Source organism: Epinephelus moara, chromosome 20 (assembly GCF_006386435.1).
Source record: "Epinephelus moara isolate mb chromosome 20, YSFRI_EMoa_1.0, whole genome shotgun sequence".
Classification (NCBI taxonomy): Eukaryota; Metazoa; Chordata; class Actinopteri; order Perciformes; family Serranidae; genus Epinephelus; species Epinephelus moara.
The window spans coordinates 6,074,917-6,094,304 of NC_065525.1; the positions used below are offsets into that span (position 1 = coordinate 6,074,917).

At 39.8% G+C, this 19,388-nt stretch overlaps 1 protein-coding gene across 2 annotated transcripts in view; it reads right to left on the reverse strand.

The window, feature by feature from the left end:
* The window catches only part of bmal1a (basic helix-loop-helix ARNT like 1a), a 53,258-nt gene that overhangs the window by 8,932 nt on the left and 24,938 nt on the right, over window positions 1-19,388 (reverse strand). For both annotated transcript variants that reach the window (XM_050072231.1, XM_050072230.1), the window contains exons 7-18: window positions 18,274-18,303; window positions 17,543-17,700; window positions 17,003-17,082; window positions 16,002-16,094; window positions 13,718-13,835; window positions 11,901-12,050; window positions 4,591-4,837; window positions 2,939-3,045; window positions 1,338-1,488; window positions 1,171-1,250; window positions 940-1,048; window positions 227-320 (exon numbers count right to left, since the gene is read on the reverse strand). In XM_050072231.1, coding sequence (XP_049928188.1) covers window positions 227-320; window positions 940-1,048; window positions 1,171-1,250; window positions 1,338-1,488; window positions 2,939-3,045; window positions 4,591-4,837; window positions 11,901-12,050; window positions 13,718-13,835; window positions 16,002-16,094; window positions 17,003-17,082; window positions 17,543-17,700; window positions 18,274-18,303 — 1,417 coding nt within the window. The remainder of the gene's footprint in view (window positions 1-226; window positions 321-939; window positions 1,049-1,170; window positions 1,251-1,337; window positions 1,489-2,938; window positions 3,046-4,590; window positions 4,838-11,900; window positions 12,051-13,717; window positions 13,836-16,001; window positions 16,095-17,002; window positions 17,083-17,542; window positions 17,701-18,273; window positions 18,304-19,388) is intronic.

Below are 19,388 nucleotides of genomic sequence, written 5' to 3' on the forward strand. Positions count from 1 at the left end.
GCGCCGACACTATTTTCTGCCATGCAACACTGCAGTATTTCTGCATTCTCAGTCAACAAGAGGGAACAATAACTGTTCACTTTTTCAGTCCGGGATTAAAAAAGGATTCACATTCAACAAGGTGGTTTGAAACTGAAGTCAGATTTAATAAAATGCTATAAAACCTCAACCTCATGAAGGAAGCTGTGTGTGTGTGTGTGTGTGTGTGTGTGTGCGTGCGTGCTACCTTCTTGCCCCCTGGGGAGCAGGTGTCAGGTGGAGGGGTGCTGGTGATGTTCAGAGGGCTGGAGCCACAGCTGGAGGGGGAGGAGCCTCGAATCCTGACAGATATGACACAGATGGTTTTAATGATTTTGGAAAAGGCTTCACATTTTATAGATTACATTTCCTGATCAAAAACCTGCAGTGAGTCATATTTTTTTTTACTTTATAACAGCTAAAAATATCCCCATCCTAAGACATGTGACCTACATTCAACAATTGTTAACACTTATACTGAAATTTGTCAGTGTTGCCATGACAATAGGTAGAAAGTCTATCCATCAGCGGAGACAATCGGTATAATTTTAGCAGCACAGCAGCTATCTGAGTCAGCGTTAGTCTGGGCGGGAGAGCCTGCAGTGTGAACACACTGTCCTATTTTACACTGTGAACAACTTCTGATACTCCTTCATTTTACTGTCTTGTGTTTTTCACATTATCTGAAATGATTTAGTACATAAAAAGTGAAATTTTCTCCAAAAGGTTGAGTCCTGCACACTTTACAAGTTTCCCATTTGCCTAGCACGTACAGCGGCTTCTGATATGTGATAAAGCATGGCATAACGTCTCTGTGTGTCGCCTCTATCACCATCATCTACTTTAAAAGCTAGACCACAGGGATTTTCCAGTGAAGGACCAACAGACTTTTTCAACTTCACTGCTTTCATCTGCTCTCACCTCTGGATCTCCATCACTTCCTCTGCAATCATGCGTCCAATCTTGCCGGCTCCTGCTCTCGTGCCACCGGGGATGCCAGGAACCGTCTGCAGCGCCCGCCTTCCTCCACCTACCAATCAACAGCAATCAGGAGAAGGAGATTTGATTCATTGTGAAGAATAAATGATTCATTGGGGGGGATGAAGGACAGTGGTGGTAAATCAGCCAAACATGAAGGAGTTTTTATTTTACCCTCTGAGGTGAGAACACTGTCCATACTCTGTGGTGAGGCAGCAGATTGAGGGTAGTCTGATCCCTCCATCATAGGACACCTGGCGAGAGAAAACATACATGTGGAAATGTGTACTTTATGTGATGTACTTCTATAGTTTCACAGATGAGTGCTCCTGTCTACTTACGACACAACAGTGTTAGTGGAGACGATGTACTCCACCTCCTTGGTCCAGGGGTTCATGAAGCTGAACCATCGGCTCCTCAGCGTGATGAAGGAGCCGTCTTTGATCTTGAATTTGTAACAGTTGGTGTTAATCTTCTCTCTCATCTGCAGCACTGTGGACAAACGTAAACACATACACATACTGAAGACTCATTTGCTTCATTCAGTCACATCACTATAACATCCACTAAGTTATACTTTCTATCTGTATCATCTGTAATGTAATGTGATTTTACGTTGTCATCTTTTAAAGATTTTTTGGGGCTTTTTTGCTTTTATTCGATTGTACAGATAAACAGGAAAGAGGCGACAGAGAGAGGGGACAACTTGTAGCAAAGGGCCACAGAGTGGAATCCAACCGGGGCTGCTGCTAAGGACTCATCCTGCATGGAGAGCACGCTTTACCAGGTGACCAGGGAGCCCATACATTCTTTGCATTATGCTGCTTTAGGCCCTGATCACACAGACACATTGCTAGAAACGCATCACTGGCTAAACCATTGTTCATTTATAGTGCGGCACTCTCTTGCACAGTGTGTCACTTTTTTCTAGTGATTTTTAGATGCGCAGAAAAGTTAAAATATTCTCAACTTTTCAGGACAAGCAGTGGAGTCGTATCACTCTGTTTATGTGGTTATTGATGCTGGTATGTGGTAGGAACAGTGGGACAAATGTGATGGAAGACTGATATTGGTGGTATTTAATTACGATTAAGATCACAACATTATTCAAATCTTAATCGCGGAGATGGCAGGTGAATCTCACTGGTGAGTATAATATCCTTAACTGTGCTGATAAACAGGCTAGCTAACTACTTAGCTGTTGGACTGTAAGAGGGCTGTGGCTATCGAGGAAGGAAGGGGGAATCATATCTCATGACAGTTTCATGTAGGCTTCTGTCTTTTTGAAGGCTGATTTTTTTTGAAGCAGCCGTGTCTGTAGCAACGCTTCTCAGTGTGATCGGGGCCTTACTCCTCATTCATTCATTCTCTCCAGACTCATGTAGGGATGACACCTGACGATGCTTCAAATATGCATGTTTCTGCAAAGAGGCTACAAATTCTATAACATGGATGCTTCACATACATCTTAACCCTACAGCACAGATTATCTATACAAGCAGCACAGTTTCAAGGTGGACACCCAAGATTAGTGCCACCAATTCAGTATCTGACCAAATGTCTCCCCTTCTGTTCCTGAGTTATGATGTTGCTTTTGCAGAACATTATGATGTCACACTGAAAGTGACATTTGACCTTTTGGATATAAAATGTCATCACTTCATCATTTTATCCTTTTTGACATTTGTGTTAAATGTTGTCATTATCTGTAAATGAATTCTTGAGTTATGGCCAAAAAACAATTTGACCAAAATCCAATCGGTTCATCATTGAGTCCAAGTGGACGTTCATGCCAAAATTGAGTAAATTCCCGCAAGGTGCTTCTGAGATGTAGCGTTCACAAGAACGGCACAGATGGATGGACAGACAACCCGAAAACATAATGCCTCTGGCCATGGCTGTCGCAGGTGCAGAGGCAAAAAAAAAATCTCACGGAAGGTACCTTGTCTGTGGCACTCTGCCAGGTGGCCAATGTCGTCCTGGTGGAAATACTCATAGAAGGAGGTTCCCAGCAGCTCCTGGGGCAGGTAGGCTAGGATGGCTGTGGCTCTGGAGGGACAGACAGACAGACACAGAGACAGGTTGTGTTTACTTACACCTTCTGGTATGTGGCTCCTCACAACTGAGTAAGAAAGCAAAGAAGTGCTCAACATGCTGATCTGCAGCAAAAACTAAAGCAGTTGGCCAGCAAATATATATTAATGTTAGCCGCATTCTCCAATTTTAGGACATGTTGAAAATCAGACAGATATAGAAAGTATTCAGCAAGGAAAGACTTTGAAACTCCAATGTGTGTCCCCACACACAATCATGTAAACTTGGTTTTTCATCCATTATCTATCATCTGTAAACTCTTCTTTTTTTTAAAAGATTTTTCAGGCTTTTGCCTTTAATTGACAGGAGAGAGAGTGGGGGGGATGACATGCAGCAAACGGTTGTTGCAGCGAGGCATCACCTCTGTATATGGGGCGCTGGCACTATCCATGGGGTACACCCTGGACAGGTTGCCTGACTTGTTTTTCCTCAGAGGGAAATTTTAAAGGGACCACCTTCACAGATGGGCACATTGAACTGTAGGCTGTACAGTGTGTTTACTCCTGCGACCACTAGCAACCTTCGTCCCATCATTTTGCTTTTTCATATGTTGGTGGACTAGGGTTGCAGCAGTGTTAAGGTATACTGTGATATTAGAAATTGACAGTTACCATACTGTGTACATTTGCTTGTCTACTATATTGGAAAAAAAATGCAACTGGACGGAGGATTTCGACTTTTAGTTATTTTAAAAAGGGACTTTTTTTTTTTTTTTTTTTTTTTTACAAACTTCCACTTTAAAAAATGGTTTTCAGTATGCTTGCAGCTTTCAATCTCAACTTTTTCTTTACTTTTTCTACAAACTTTCATTTAAAAATGTTTTCAAGTTTCAATTACAGTAATAAAAAGTTCTGATCAACCAAAAATAACCCTTCTGTTTTCACACCTTTAAGGCTCATTTTGACTTATAATTAATAACTTAATAATTCTGTAAATACCGTGATACCGTAAAACCGCAATATTTTCAGTTATCATAGTGTGAAAACCTCATACTGTTACAGACTAATTCGCCTGATCTTAAATGGTCTTCAGACTGCGCTGGAGGCACAGATAACAATGGGCTGAAGAAACCTTCAGTTCCTTAAAAAGTAGTCCCAAAAACTTTGGGTCAAAGCACGGTTCAGAGAAACTTTGGGTAAGTGGGAATGTGATAATGGTAGTGGTATGGTGCAATGTAAAACCAGCATCACATACAATCATCTAATACAGCCAAATGCCAAATGCCACTCTATCCATGTATTTTCAAGAGATCACTGTGGGTCTCTCTCCTGCTTTCTGATATTTTACCCAAAAAGACCAAACATGCTTCAGTATAGAGTGATCCACAACACCACTGTTCACTACACACAGATATGTTTAGGAAGATGTGGCCTCAAAAATCTGTTTAGAATTTGGCACCTGTTGAGCTTAATATTTCCATCATACAAATAAATCAGAAGCCTCAGTATGATCTAAAATAAATTCCGCTGAATGCTCCCCACCCACTTTTTTTTGTCTCACCTCTGGTCGACGAAGACAAACTTGCCGTCGATTGCGTGTCGGGAGACGTATTCTGTGGGCTTCACCCTGATGTCTGCCAGGCTGGGTTGGGGGACGATGTGGGGGTGCAGGCGGCCGATGGCTACCAGGCAGCTCAGGTTACAGCCCTCGTTGTCTGGCTCGTTGTCCTCATCGAGACCCATCTTGGTGGGTGGCCAGCTCTTTAGGTAGCCTGTGCTGTGGATGGTGCAGAAGCTCTTACGGTCGGCTGTAAGGAGGGGAGGAGACGGGCAGAGAGACGTGTTAGACGGTATTATTGGAACCGGACTGGGACCATCTTAGTGGGATGCCATCCTCATGCTGTGGGGATGATGGGGGATTTTTACAGCTCAGTGAACTGAATGCTTTGATTTACGATTATAAAACCAGCACCCAGTGGCTCACCACATTAAAAACTGTTATAAAACAGGATAGAAACACCGTATTTAAGATTTTTAATGCTGTCTTGAAGAGTATGAATACACTGAAAGATTTCATTTCATAATTATTAAAAAAATTCTTTGCAAACTACACATGCAAAAAAAACAACTAAATACTGTCCCACTCACATCTTTAGGTGACACTACAAATCAACTGTCATCTGCTTTGTTATTTAGTTGCTTTATTTTCCAAATCTGCTTCAACATAGTCCTACTGTATGTTAAGATTCATTACCATCTCATTCACACACAGTTTATGTCAAGATAAACCAAATTAAAATACATCTATAATTATTATTTTAGACTACTGTTAGAAACATTGTTTAATGCATTTTGACATTTGAGGAATTCTTCTTAAATTCCGTTAATTTTAAAAATAAAAAACCTAAACAAGAAAATCCTGATCCATGCATTATTACACAACCACGCTTAGTTTCTATTTTAAAACTGTACTGCTGAGTGACATTATTCACTGGAGGAAAATTTTGACTTCACAAAGTAACCTCAGCAGTGTGTTGTGGATTTTCCCTTACATCATCAAAACAACAACAACAAGGAAAACGATTAAAAAAAGCAAAACCAAAAAAAAAAAAAAAAAAAAAAAAAAAAACACCCAAAAAAACTCTCTTATAAGATTAGGACACTAAATTATCCCTTTAATAAGGGACCTTTTTAATAAATAGTACTTTCATCTCCTTCCAATAACTATTTGAATCAACACAGCTGTTGACACCAGGCCTCAAGGAAGTGGGCCAGGCTTTAAAGACAATTTTTGCAGTTGCCAAAAGGTGGAATTACATCATCATATGAAGCACTGTGGCCCAAAGAGACCTTTCCCTTACATGGCAAAAGAGGCATCTGTAAACAGCAGATATCATGTCACAACCCCCGGAAAAGGACTCGTTTCACTCTCAGAATTTGATCCATTCAGTCAGATAACATTTGGAAAGCCTAGAAGAGCCAAATGGTTGAATCATTTTATCCTAATTCAAATTAGTAGCTAAACCAGAAGTAGCCGGCTCGGCCAGCAGAAGGTTCCTGCGCCTGCTCTATGGGCTACACAGTGCGGAAGCAGTGCCGATCAACCGGGTGATTTTACACATGGCAGTTGAACTTTTTTGGCTTTAAGCGCAACTGGGCAGCTTTTATAGGAATTCTTGCACTTAACGTTCGTACCTGCAGCTAGCTTCAAGTCCATTTACTATTTCTGTTCTATTCTATATCTATTTTACTCATATAACTCAAGTGATTGCGTATTAAGATCTGTTGTCACGATATTAACCTGAAAAACACTGATACCATTTTCAATGCTGCTGGGAAAAATTCACATTGAGGGCATAACATGTACATTTCTTATTAAAAGATAAATATAACAATGCTATAACACAACAATGACACCTTTTCTTGACCTGGTTAGTAGCTGAGAACAGCAGAATGACTGTTGAAAACATTAACAATAAGAGAAAGCGAGAAAGCACAGCTGGTACTGGTGTATCAACACTGCGGGAAAATAGTATTGAGACTGTTTCAAATATTCAGAATCAATATGTATTGATAAACTGATATTCTTGACAACACTATTGGGATCTTAGTGCTGCCAAAACGTCAGTGACCTATGAGCAGTTCCATCCCAGAACGTATCCTGTGTAGACATAGACAGAGGACTGACATTGCTGCTGACGAGCTGCTTTCACTATGCGGACAGTGTTATTATGATTAACAAGGTACCTGCCTTCAAGTTTTGCCAAAAAACAAAATAAAACAAAACAAAAAACGAAATAAGAGAATCGCCTCCATATCTCAGTGCCCTGTGAGAATGGTTTGTTTGTTGATTTATGTTCTAAAAATTCAACAGAGTCATCTGAAATGAAAAGCTATTGTATCACCGTGTGCCTCTGTGGAGTTCAGCCAGTTTATAACATGACTGAACTCTATTTTTCTCCCCATTGTGACATACAAAGCACAACATCAGAGGGAGAATAAAGTTTGTCTGTATGAAATATTCAGCTCAACAATAAAAAATTCAACATGAATGGTGACATAACCAATCTAGGTTGCGTGACTACGAATGGCCTGTGAATGTTCTTCTGACGATAAAGATACTTTTAAGTTTATATTCAAGTTCAGTGACTGAGCATGGTGACATGCAGCCTGCCATATGTTTGATATGCTCTCAGGCCACTGCAATACAGATGACACAATGAACAGGACAGAAAGCCCCAGGAAAAAAAAAATAACAAGATGAAGACTTGTTTGAGTGTCATTAGCAGACAATGGATTCATGCTGATCTGAATAATGTAGGATGTACTGTAGCTGGGTGCACTATGGCTCAACTACAAAAGCTGTCTGAGGACTTTTTACATAACTGAAGTAGTTCAAACACTATGGAGCTGTATCACTTCAATAGAGGAGAACATTACTTGTTTCCTGTCTTTAATTCAGAATCCCCTGTATATCACTATTTACCAGGACAGTACATAAACGCATTAAAGGGACAGTTCAGATTTTCTTTGAAGTGGGGTTGTATAGGGTACTCATTTATAGAGAGTGTAGTAGATGTCAGTCAGCATGCCCCCAGTTTGGAAAAGCAGGCTGGAGTACAAACACAGAAGCTAAGCAATGTAACTGCTGTGGACAGCAGAAAAACATATTTTAGCCACCTAAAAAAAGTCCCACCTAAAAGCAGTTTAAGTGAAAACTATATTGAGAGCATTTTCACCACTTGACCTTGCTGTCACACAACGATTTACAACAGGGAAGCCGTTAACAGCTTCAGATCCACATCTACGCTCTCGTCAAAGCCACCAGACTCCATTGACAAAATCAGTCGTTTTAGCGTACTGAATATGAGAGCTGCTGGTCTCCTGCTGCCTCCATCGGCTAGTTATTCAGTGTTATTGTGTGACTTTGGAAAATCCGAACTAACCCCTTCAATGCTAAAGTCACACAATAATACAAACAAATTTACTTATTGAGATACTAATAGCCCGGCACTTCCTGTGTTCAGAGATAGTAAAATACTGTTTTTTCTGAATAGAGTCTGGCTGTCTGACAGTGATATAACAGCTTCACTTCCCCGTCAAAAATCACTGTCTGATGGTAAAGTGATGAAAATATTCTAAATATAATATACACTTCAACTGATACCGATTTTTTTAAGTAGCTAAAATTTGTTAGGTTGCTGACCCCTTCACAGCAGTACATTGATAAGCTTCCATGGTGCTACTCCAGCCTGGTTCTCCAGACTGACACCTACTGTAGGTAATACACCGACTATGGAAAAGAACCCCGTACAGCCCCACTTCAATTTCTAAAATTGCTGCATAGTGTGTCCCCACCCAAAAAGTTATAACTGCATAAATAGTGTTTCTTCTGCATTCATCACTGCTGACCTTGTAGTGTGCAAAGCTGACTCAGACCTTACACTTAACTTGTTTGGTTTGGTTGAAACAATCCCTAGTGTGTGCCTGTTTAGTGAAGTTTATTTTGACTGCTGTGAAAACTGCTAGTTGAGCCCCGATGTGAATTAAAGAACCACTTGAAAAGATGAGCCTCGTTTCACTTCCCAGCACTTTCACTCTGGTACTGTTTGTTTGTGGCTTGAAAGCAAAACAGAACAACCTTTGTAATAGTAAGTGCAAATTTAAGATAAAGTCAAACTACTGCTTACACATTCTTGAGAACTGGGACAAAACCATACTTTCATGGGTTTTTGATTTTTACTCTTAAATCAGGCTGAGGAAATATATTTTAAAAGATCAAAGCAAATTTATCAATTTAAATGCAGTTGTAGTGAGTAGCCACTTTTATTTTTATAGTTCTTTTAATGCTAATCAAAATACTCATTAAAATCATAATTCTTATTTAGTTCTGATTTATATGGGCTATGGAGTTGACATGTTAGGGTTGAGACACACCCAATAGCAATATTATTTCACGGATTAATAAAAAAATAGAAATCGTATCAGCACTTGCGCAGCATTCCTGCCTTTTTGAAAACCAGGAAGTGAGACAGGAGGATAAAGCTAGGATAAAGCGAACTCCTTTTATACTTGATTAATTGATGTTTTTTGTGGAAATCTGGTGGAGTTGACAAAAATCTAGGACACATTTGTAAAAGGTCAACATTTTCACAAAAATTAGATTTTAAAAGAAAGATGACTGTGGCAGTACATTTTTACATCGATCTTGTCTGTATGTACTGTTAGTTTTAGATTTTGAAGGCTTTCACACATTTCTTAATTGTTTGAAGTTTTGAATTCTTGTCTGGGCCCAGGCTGTTTAAGCAGATCAAAATATTTTATAAATCATATTTATTTCATACATATAAATCCTTATAAATAATGTATTACCACAGAAATAAAATTAGTGTGTTGATAATATGAGTGGGAATCACCAGAGGATCCATGATACAATATTATCATAGTACTTAAGTCACAATACAATATTACTGTGATTTTAAATATGTTGCCATATGCTGAGTATTTTTGATAAAATATTATGTCCTTAATGGAAAACCTTGTCAACATCAGTTTTATCTAATAAGATAAAGTTTTAAGTCTGTTCATCTCACTTTAGCCATTGTTTTGCAGCAGCAAAATGTATCTAGTTAGGGCTGCTCCTAACTAAGGATTTTCCTAGTCGACCAATTGTCGTCATTACGGGCCATTAGTCGACTAGTCGCCCACATGTTAACGATATATTTGATCATTAAATTATATATTTTGGGCAGGGCAACACAATGGTTTGCGTTCAAGGTCTAAGACAGAATAGTATCAGTAACACTGTTAACACTGTGCTACATTACAGAGAAATACAAAACCATACTAATGAACCTTCATTAATATCGGCCGGTATTTTATCTACAAGTGCACGTCACACACTGAGCGAGCCGCCTGTTATTGACACTGTCGGCAAAGCAGTAATGATTGTGTTAAGTGGCTAATGGGCATGTAGCTACTTACATGTTTCAGATGATGCGTCATGTTTGTAGTCAACCAATGATAGGCAAATGTTTGCCTGCAGAGTTTACATATCACTTTGGGTTCATCCTTCACCTTCTCAAAATGATCCCACACTTTGGATTTCCTGCCCGACATGTTATTATGGGCCGTACGCATGCTGCGTCTTTAACAGTCTGGAAAAGTCAAGGTCGGGCTCTGGGCGCTACTCTTGAGACTTTTTTGTGCCAGCTTTCAAGAGTGCGGCGGCAGGTTGCATCTGAGGTTGCTGTTTATAGGCACTGTTTATAAGTGTGTAGGCCTGTCGTCCATGGGACAGATGTAAAGCTTAGGCAGCCCTGCACTAAAATGATCAACTTTTCCGTATTTATCAGACTGAATATTTACAGAAGAAGGGAAAGACATCTGTCATCTGTGATTGGTTTGTTAAAGTGACTCCTGCCTGACTGCTGAGCATGGCCTCTTCCTGTGTTCGTCCTTTCAAATTAAATTCCCACATGGTCCAGTCATTACAGGTTTTGATTTATTCTGACAAGGCGCAGCTCCTAATAGAGTCCCCCCCTACCTAAAGTTTAATTTGTATTTGTAATACTGACAATTTATATAATAAAAAAACTGATACTTGGCACTGTGTGAGGATACCATTTTGCCACACAAAAATATTACAATACTCTGCTGTATCGATGTTTCCCCCCATCCCTAGTTAATAGGTTATAACTTTAAATGTTTTTGTCACAGGACATCATTTGTCCCAGTTCTCAATAATGTGTGTACTACTAATCCATCCTCTGATGGTGAACCATCAAGAGAGCAATTTTATATGCAATCTGTACAAGCAATGTAAATATTTACACAAGATTGTTTTGTAACCATGGTGACATGTATATAAGCATCAGCACAAGAGTGTGGGGACTTTCCCTGATTAATCAGAGCATGAAAAGGAGCCCAGTGTGTGTTCTGCTTTCAGCAGTTCCTTATTAAGAACTGCAGTTCAGTGAGCACACAGCATCTATCAGCCCCTGAAATACTACATTATACAGCATCTCTTTTTCTACATGTTTGTCATTATTCATAACAAAAGGTCAAATAGAGGTCCCAACTAATAATGCTTATAATCAGTTGTTTCATTGCTCTTTGTGATCAGGCTCAGGAAAAAGAAGCATGGCCTCATGTCAGTCACTGCAATTTGATTTGCCCATATGGGTCCATGTAACACTGATGTAATAAGTCAGCATGAACATGAAATGGACGACAGCTAAAAGGCAATATGGGAGCATATTTTTTCCTTCATCCACACCAAACCGACTGAACTCCAGGTGGATAATCTGCCAGCAATGACTATTCTTACCAATTCTGAGTTCTACTCACATTTTAGCAGAAACACTGAGGGATCATTCTGTGCTATTTTCCATCACTTTGGTCAGTTAAAATCTGGGCAATTTACCTGTTAAAATGTTGAAACATCCCACAGCTAAGCAGCCATCAATTTAACACTTTTCTGCCATAAAAAGTGTTGTAGTGTTGAGCTAAATGATACAATAATAATAATGTTGGGTAAATAAATATATAAATACATGCACTTAAAGAGGCCAACTTCCTTTGTTGTGTAATGGAGATGTTCTAATGCTAACTGAGGTGTGATTCCTGGCTCTAATAAAGATGTGCCTCTAAAAATACAAGAAGAGGAACACCAGGAAAGCAGGGCTTTAGCTTTCATAAGAAGGTAACAAAGACTGAAAAGAAAAAGTGATAAGTATGTGAGGTAACGCTGCAGAGCTGCTTCAAAGGGGCTGCTAGGAGAGGCAGACTTACATTTAGGGCAAGAGGTGAACTGTGGGTGACAGAATTTGAGTTTTAATTCCTGTTGTAAAAGAAAAAACAACATTTTACCTTTTTTCTTAGAGCAGGTGGAGGGAAAGTCTTTATCCTCTACTTTGACAGAGGGCCTGTTACACTTCATCCTGCAGAAAAACGACCGTCTGGCTCCAGAACAGAGTCTAGATGGACCGGGGGTGATGTCTGTCTTCACTGGAAGACCAGCTGCAAATAGACACATACCAACAGTTAACATAACAACACATTTCAAAACTACATTTCACTTGTTCAAACATTACTCTCTGCAGTGTTGGCAGCTGAAACTTCTTTCATGACTTTGATGCATAAAAATAACATTGGGAAAAAACATGCTTGGGAAATGTTTTATAATAACATCCGCCAGTGTGAAACTCCTGCAGCCCAACTGTTGGCAACTACTCTATTTTCATTGTCTGTATTTTAAGTCCTGAATGACACCCATTTCAGCCATCTGCATACATCCATACAGTTTTTGAATTGTTTTACTGTTAAAAAATGTATTCAGTTGATTCTAGCCTACCTCTGAAGGGGGGGTGCTATGTTTGCACCATTTCCTTGTCTTAGCTTTTTACTTGCCTTTAGTAATGCTTCAAACAGACTTCCATCTCTTCTTTCGCCAAATTACAAAACTGAAACTCATATGAGAAGTACCACAAGCTGAATCTAGACCAGGCCCATTCAACTGTCAGCCTGTGGGCCACATCCAGCCCAGAAGCAACCTGCGAGTGGCCCAGCATACATAAACCTGACATATGACAAAATATGTAAACTACATGTAGTGTATGGGAGTAGCTAATGAGTGAGCCATCTTGCTTCTTTCTCATCTCTGTTGAGACTTGCAGACACACCGCAAACATCAGAGCAGAGTTGGAGAGAATGACGGGACCCGTAAGGATTAAGAAACACTGCTGGCTCGGCCTTGATGTAACTTTTTCTTTTAAGCTTGCTTTTCATTGTTGGTCTTCTTCTGTTTACTTGTCTTTTCCATGTAGTTTTGTCATTGCTGGTGGTTGTTTCTCTGCTATGTTTGTAAACATCCTCCTGAAGCCCTTTACTGAGGATATTGAGCTTGACTGAAGCTACATCCAGGCCACTATGTTTTCCTTTTAAGACATTTAACTATTGCTACATTTCCTCCTAGCCTCAACATACTCCAGTGTTATGGAACCCCTAAAACGGAGACCTTTGAAAATGCTGTTGACCCCATTTTAATTTGAGAACTCTGGGGTCGTTTTAGTCTGGATGGGTAGAAACAGACTTTTGGAAACAATGATGCAGATATCTACTTTTGCTTCCCGACTGGGTCTTATCAGTGGCAAAGTGTCAAGGCTAAGCATTATAGCTAAGTCTAACTATCTTTTGTGATTTCATCCTGCGTGTGTGGTTGCTCCTTTCCCGCTATGGCTTCCTCCATGAAAGGGTAATGCTCCTGGAATTTCTCTGATATGTCACTGTATTTGCTTTGCAACAACTCCCAATCTGTTTTCCACTGCCTTGACCACCTTATACTCATGTTTGTTACTTTCAGTTACAGCTCCACCTCATCATAAGTCCAAGCAAAGAAATCTTTGCTCTTACTTTTCGCCATCTTTGTAGTATATTCAGTAACTAAGCATCAATGGGTGTGTATGAACTGTTGTGCAATATGCAGGCATGTTAGTATAGATGGAGATTATTTCAAAAATGGTGCTAAAACGCTTGTGTGTATGGAGACAGTTTTTGTTATACAATGCACAGTGGTAGTGTGGTAGCAAAGGGACAGCAAATTAGGATGCATGTTCAGGGTGGAGGGAAGACAACATTAGCTGAACACCTGATTCTGAACAACAGATGATGTGTTTGGACTTGCTTACTTTTAGCGTCAATGAGCCTCTCTCGTGGGGCCGTGTCTGAAGAGGACAGCTGCTCTTTGACCTTGGCAATGTCCTTGGGGTGAAGGTAGTCAAACAGGCTCTGACCTATCAGGTCGTTCTGAAATAGCAGAAGACATCATATATATGAGTAAGAGACAAAGAGAGAATGAGGGAATGAAGTGAGGAGGGAAAGAGGCAGAAGACATGAAACATTATTGACAAGTAAAACTAAGTAAAAACATCTACTTCCATAAACAACTTCTTTCTTCCTTCTGTAAAGTCAGCGCTGTGATTAATGCCACTTTAATTATTTAATGTGGGAGCTTTTCTGGCAAAGTGCAAAGCCATTCAAATCTTTACTTTAAAACTGAACTGCTGACACTGACAGAATTTCCGTCTGAAGTTAGGAAGTTGCTCTGATCTGCTGCTTGAATTTGATTATTCATGGTGATGAAATTCCACTGATCTGTGAAAATCCTTTTTATCTTCTGCTCTGTAGATACAAGGTCAACACCGTTGACTATGACTGACAAAGTACAGGAAAGTACTAACCCTAACCCATACTGTAAGTCCTTCATGGCTAAAATGCTTTAACAAGAACTTAAGGGACAGTTCACCCCAAAATCAATAAGAATATTTTTTTCCCTTACCTTAAGTTCCATTTATTCATCTAGATTGTTTTGGTGTGAGTTACAGAAATCGTGGCCTGTTTACTCAAGACAATCCAAAAACCTCATGGCGAGCAGTGTCATGTCGGTACAACTTTCTTTCTGTCGAACTACACCTGCCAACTGTATCACCACGCAATATTAAGCATGTATCTTCTGCTAGCTCACGTAGCACCACTGACAGCTCGGCCGAGGCAGACACCACTAAGATTACATCTTGTGCTGTCACGATGCATGAGCCTCTTGTCCATGAGTAGATGCACACTTTATTCTGTGCAGTGATGAGGTTGGCAGTTGTAATTTGGTAGACAGAAAATAGTTCCTACATGAAATTGATTATCTTGAGTACCTGGAGCATGATTTCTGAAAAGACACTTTGCTGTTCAGTAGGGGTGTGCCATACCATATCGTTCATGATAATACCGGTATAATTTAAATTCAAATTCATATATAAATTTTGTTTTTCATTTTTAATATGACATTAAAATTCATATCATTAAATATTTGGACTTACTGACATGTTGGCGTACTGTTACCCACGGCAACAACAAGCATGTCTGAAGGCCAAATTATTACTGATTCAGCGGTGGTTACAAAAAGAGGAGCAGCTTCAGTAGTGTGGAATAAAATGTGGCGTCCTGAATGTTTTATGAACAGCCCCGGACTTGTCAGACTCTTCTAGCGACTGACCGCTCAGAGGGAACTCATTCAGCGGCTCCTCTGGCAGCAGCAGCACAGTCTCTCCCTCTCCTCTCTCGCTGTATGCACACGGTCATCAAGTGATTTTGTCAAACATTTGGTAATGTAAAGTTACATGACACTCACGGCTCGACACAAAAACTGCATATATGTGAATGTGCTACAGTTATGGTATCATAACAGCCTGTCACAGGTTACAGCGTGATGATTAGAGGAGAAATGACAGAGCATAAAGGTCCAGGTGAAAAAAACCCCAACTCAATCATTTAGGATTTTGTAAAAAAAAGAAGGAAATCCCCTGTTGATTTATATATGCCGATTCCAGGGTACATTTTTTTGTATTCAGGAACTGTTTAAATGGGTTATTTGTGGTTTAACTATTGATAATGTATACTGAATCTGAATCTCACTCTGAGTTACTGTTGTTGTTTACAAACTAGATAAATGAGAGATCATTTTTGTTTAATTTTTACTGAATATTTGAAAGCAAACTGTTAGTTTGACATGTAAATCTATATCACGTATTTTGTTTCAATTCTATGATCTTAAAATAACAAAAAAAATGTATATTGCCCTGAAATATTGTGATATTATTTATTATTCATACTGTCCACCCACATTCTCAATTTTTTTTTGGCGCTTTAAGCACCACAAGCTGGGTGCCATCTAGTTCCACTATATTGGAGAGAAGGCAGACATCTCTATGGCTTATATCTCCAACAATCACAACTCACACCAAAACAATCTAGATTGATTAACAGCACTACAGGTAAGAGGGAAAATATGTAGTTTTGATTTTGAGGTGAACTGTCCCTTTAAGATGGCAAAACTTTCAGATAAACACCAGCTTTCTGGATAAAGTGTAGTAAATGGAAATGAGTCCCTTTTTCTCCAGTGCACAAACCCTGTCCTCATACCTGGCTGTAGTTGAGAATTTTGTAGACTGATTCGGAAACAAAGAGGATCTTTCCACGGTCACAGCCGACCACAAACAGGAAACCATCCGCAGCCTGCATTATCAAACATACAAAACAATGAAATAAATACAAGGAATTCCACAAATATATCTGAAATGACTACAGCCCTGTCTACATGTATACAGATATTTTTGAAAACTGATATTTTCCTCTATATTTTGGCCTCCCATCCACACACAAACAGATTTTTAGGTCATTAAACTCCAGTTACAGTTTATCTGACACATAAAACGTAGCGTTTGGGAAACAATGACATAGTCTCCTCAATTCCTGCATGCCCATTGTTGCTTTGTGGATGAGCATATGCTAGAAATAACGACAATAATGATGGATTAACACTTTGCTTATGCTCTATGAGCACTAGCTGGTCTAATGACTACTTTATACTTAAACTTAGTATTGCTGCACCACTTCATTGTGAAACAGAGACATATGCTGCATTCAAGTGTCTTTCTCCACCTCAGCGTCTGTGATTAAAACTCCGCCAGAAACGATGGCTTTGGATTAGGTACGGTTGAAACAGCAGATGGTGGGACAATTTCCAGAGTGGGATTGTTGTTGATGCGGAGTGAAGGAAAAGTTTAGTATGTCCAGAGCATCACTTGTATGTTTGAGTTCCTTCCTTCATCCTTATATCAAATGACAATCAACAATGAAGAGATCTCTGGGCGGTGTTTTCAAAAAGGTAACATTAGCCTGCACACTTTACTACCTCTGTGACAAGGTGAGACAGCTGAAGGCAGCTAGCACCAGCAAGCATTAGGAGTCATTTTTGTGTTCTAGTGTGGACGGAGATATTTTGAGAAACGAAGTTCATGTGGGCAGAATTGTTTTTTTAAAATGACGAGGAAGAATATTCATGTTCAGAAATATCTGATGAAAATAATAGTAAACCTACTGTAATTAAGTGTTGGATGCCTGATCATCTGTACAGCACTCACCCTTAATATTAAGTGCTTCAGTTCATCATCTGAGAGGAAGGAAGGCTTGTAGTTGGCCTCTGTGTATGGGTTGGCTGCACCTGCACACAACAACAAACACATCACTCAGACATGGAGGTATTCAGACTGCAGCTGCACATGGAACAGCTCACACAGTTTGTAGGCCTCCTTTAGTAAAAGTTAGAAGGAGCTGTCTTCAAGACAGCTGTGAACCCAGAATTCTAGCAAAAAACATGCCTTACTAAAAATGTCTTTTGCTGTTGTATATGTGTAGATGGATTGTAGATCAGTACCACGTGAATCATTGATCATTTACTCGATTCAATTAATCATTGAGCAAATGATCATGTTTCAGGCAATCACAAGACATGTTTTTGCAGGCATTTTAGCTTGCCAACAAACCTGTTCTCTTTTTCTGTAAATCAGTACAAATGTCACTGATAGAGTCAGAGTTCGTCACAGTACCAACCACATCTTACCTAAACCCTCATACACTGAGCCATCTGCCAATATTCAGCAGTTTAACAAGTTCATCCTAACCTCTGAGTGTCTTCATGTGCTGGACAGCCATGCGCAGAACCGTCAGCTTGTCTAATTTGCGGGACATGGCATTACAGGTGGGTACCAGTGACGCCAGCTCATCAATGAAGCTGTTCATCTTGTCCCTGCGGCGCTTTTCGATCTGGCTGTGAGCCTCTCTGTGGAGGGAGAAACATCAGACGTGAACAGACAGAAATCATTGTGGTTGCATTTCACCCGTTGTAGAAAAGACAGAATACTAAAACTGCTCACAGCAGGAATACAAGACAAGGCAAGTTATCCTTCAATGGGCTGCATTCTGGCACTGTGGATTATCCATCAGCTCACAGTCCAATCTAACATGATATCAATCATGGAGCTCAATGCTAACAACACGCTGCTGTCTGAAAAATGAAAGATGAAAAGCCTCAGTGTTGAGTCGATCCTTCAGGACTGTCAGAACACATCCAAGGGTCTGTCCAACTTTTCTGTTCTGTCTTTACTAGCTGCTACTAAAGAAAGACTTCTTGCCATGCAAGAGAAAGAGAGCTTGTCATTAGCCACTGGGTATGCTCTTACAGTCCCTTAGTTCCACATAATGCTCGGATCTATACACTTCAATGTATAAAGTTTCTTATTATCAACCTACACAAAGCTCTCTCTGTTCCCAATCACACAGAGGGACATTTAATTCATGTAAGGGAGACTGGAAGGCAGGGGGAATGAAGGAGAACAGAAAGGAGTGTTTATACCTGGCATTCTTAATCCGGCCCTGTTGATCACTGCAAAGACATATAAAGAAATATTAGAGGCAAAGCAGAAAAAAAGGGAACGTTTCAGAGAGAATAAACTTCAAGGTTTCATTTTATGGGATAAGAGGTATTTTAAAGAGCCAGCAAAGGAAAAAGAGGGAGGGGACGAGGCTCAGCTAACCTCACAGGTTACTCACTCTCAACCTAACCAACGTCATTTACTGATTTAAACAATGTCAAGCTTATGCTCTAAAGCAGTTATGTAAAAGTGTAACAATAGGAATAACACTCCACCCACTATGACACACCCAAAACAAAGACTGAAAGATTTATTGATTTTCCCCATCTGAGCAGAGTAAAGGAAGAATGAAGTTTACAGCGCTGAGAATTCTAGAGTCAGAATTAAGGGTTTCAGTTATCCAGTTTCCCTTTATAAACTAGTCTGTAAACTTTGTAAACTAAATTTATAGGGTTAGTTTGGCCAAATCATCAAAAAACAGTTACTTTTAGTGATATCTAGTCATGCAGGCAGTTTGCATTATTTGCCCAGGTTTTTAACTATCCATCTCTGAGATTTCTGCTTCCAAACCAATGCAAAAGAGGTGAAATGAATGTCAATGTGCATCATGCGAGGACAGGTTAATGCAAGTGTTCCAAGTCAGAGTCAGAAAATCCTCTTGCATAAAATTTGTCTTCAAATTGTTAACTTAATGAATGCCACCTGTTTGTGAGTTAGTCTGTATTCCTGAAAATGAATCACTGTGTTGCTATGTAGGCTGCATGGTTCTCTCTGTTTGCAGCCAACCATCATTCACAAAAATGAAAACCCTCACAGTGCAGAGCTTGAGGTCCTGCTGTTGGAAATCAGTTGACAAAACCACGTTTAGCAATGTCTCGCTAAAGCAAAGCAGCCCATAACTAAGATGGGCTGCGGTCTAGACGTCATTTCTCACAAAGGAACATGTTCCATTAGAGTTAACGTCAGCAATGTTGGGTGTGACAGAGGATGTTTCCCTGGACAACAGAAGGCATAACGACTCTCAGGCAGCTGAAGGAGTGTATGATACTTTAGCTAGTTGGCCTTTCTCCAAAGGTAATGGTAATTTAACCTATAT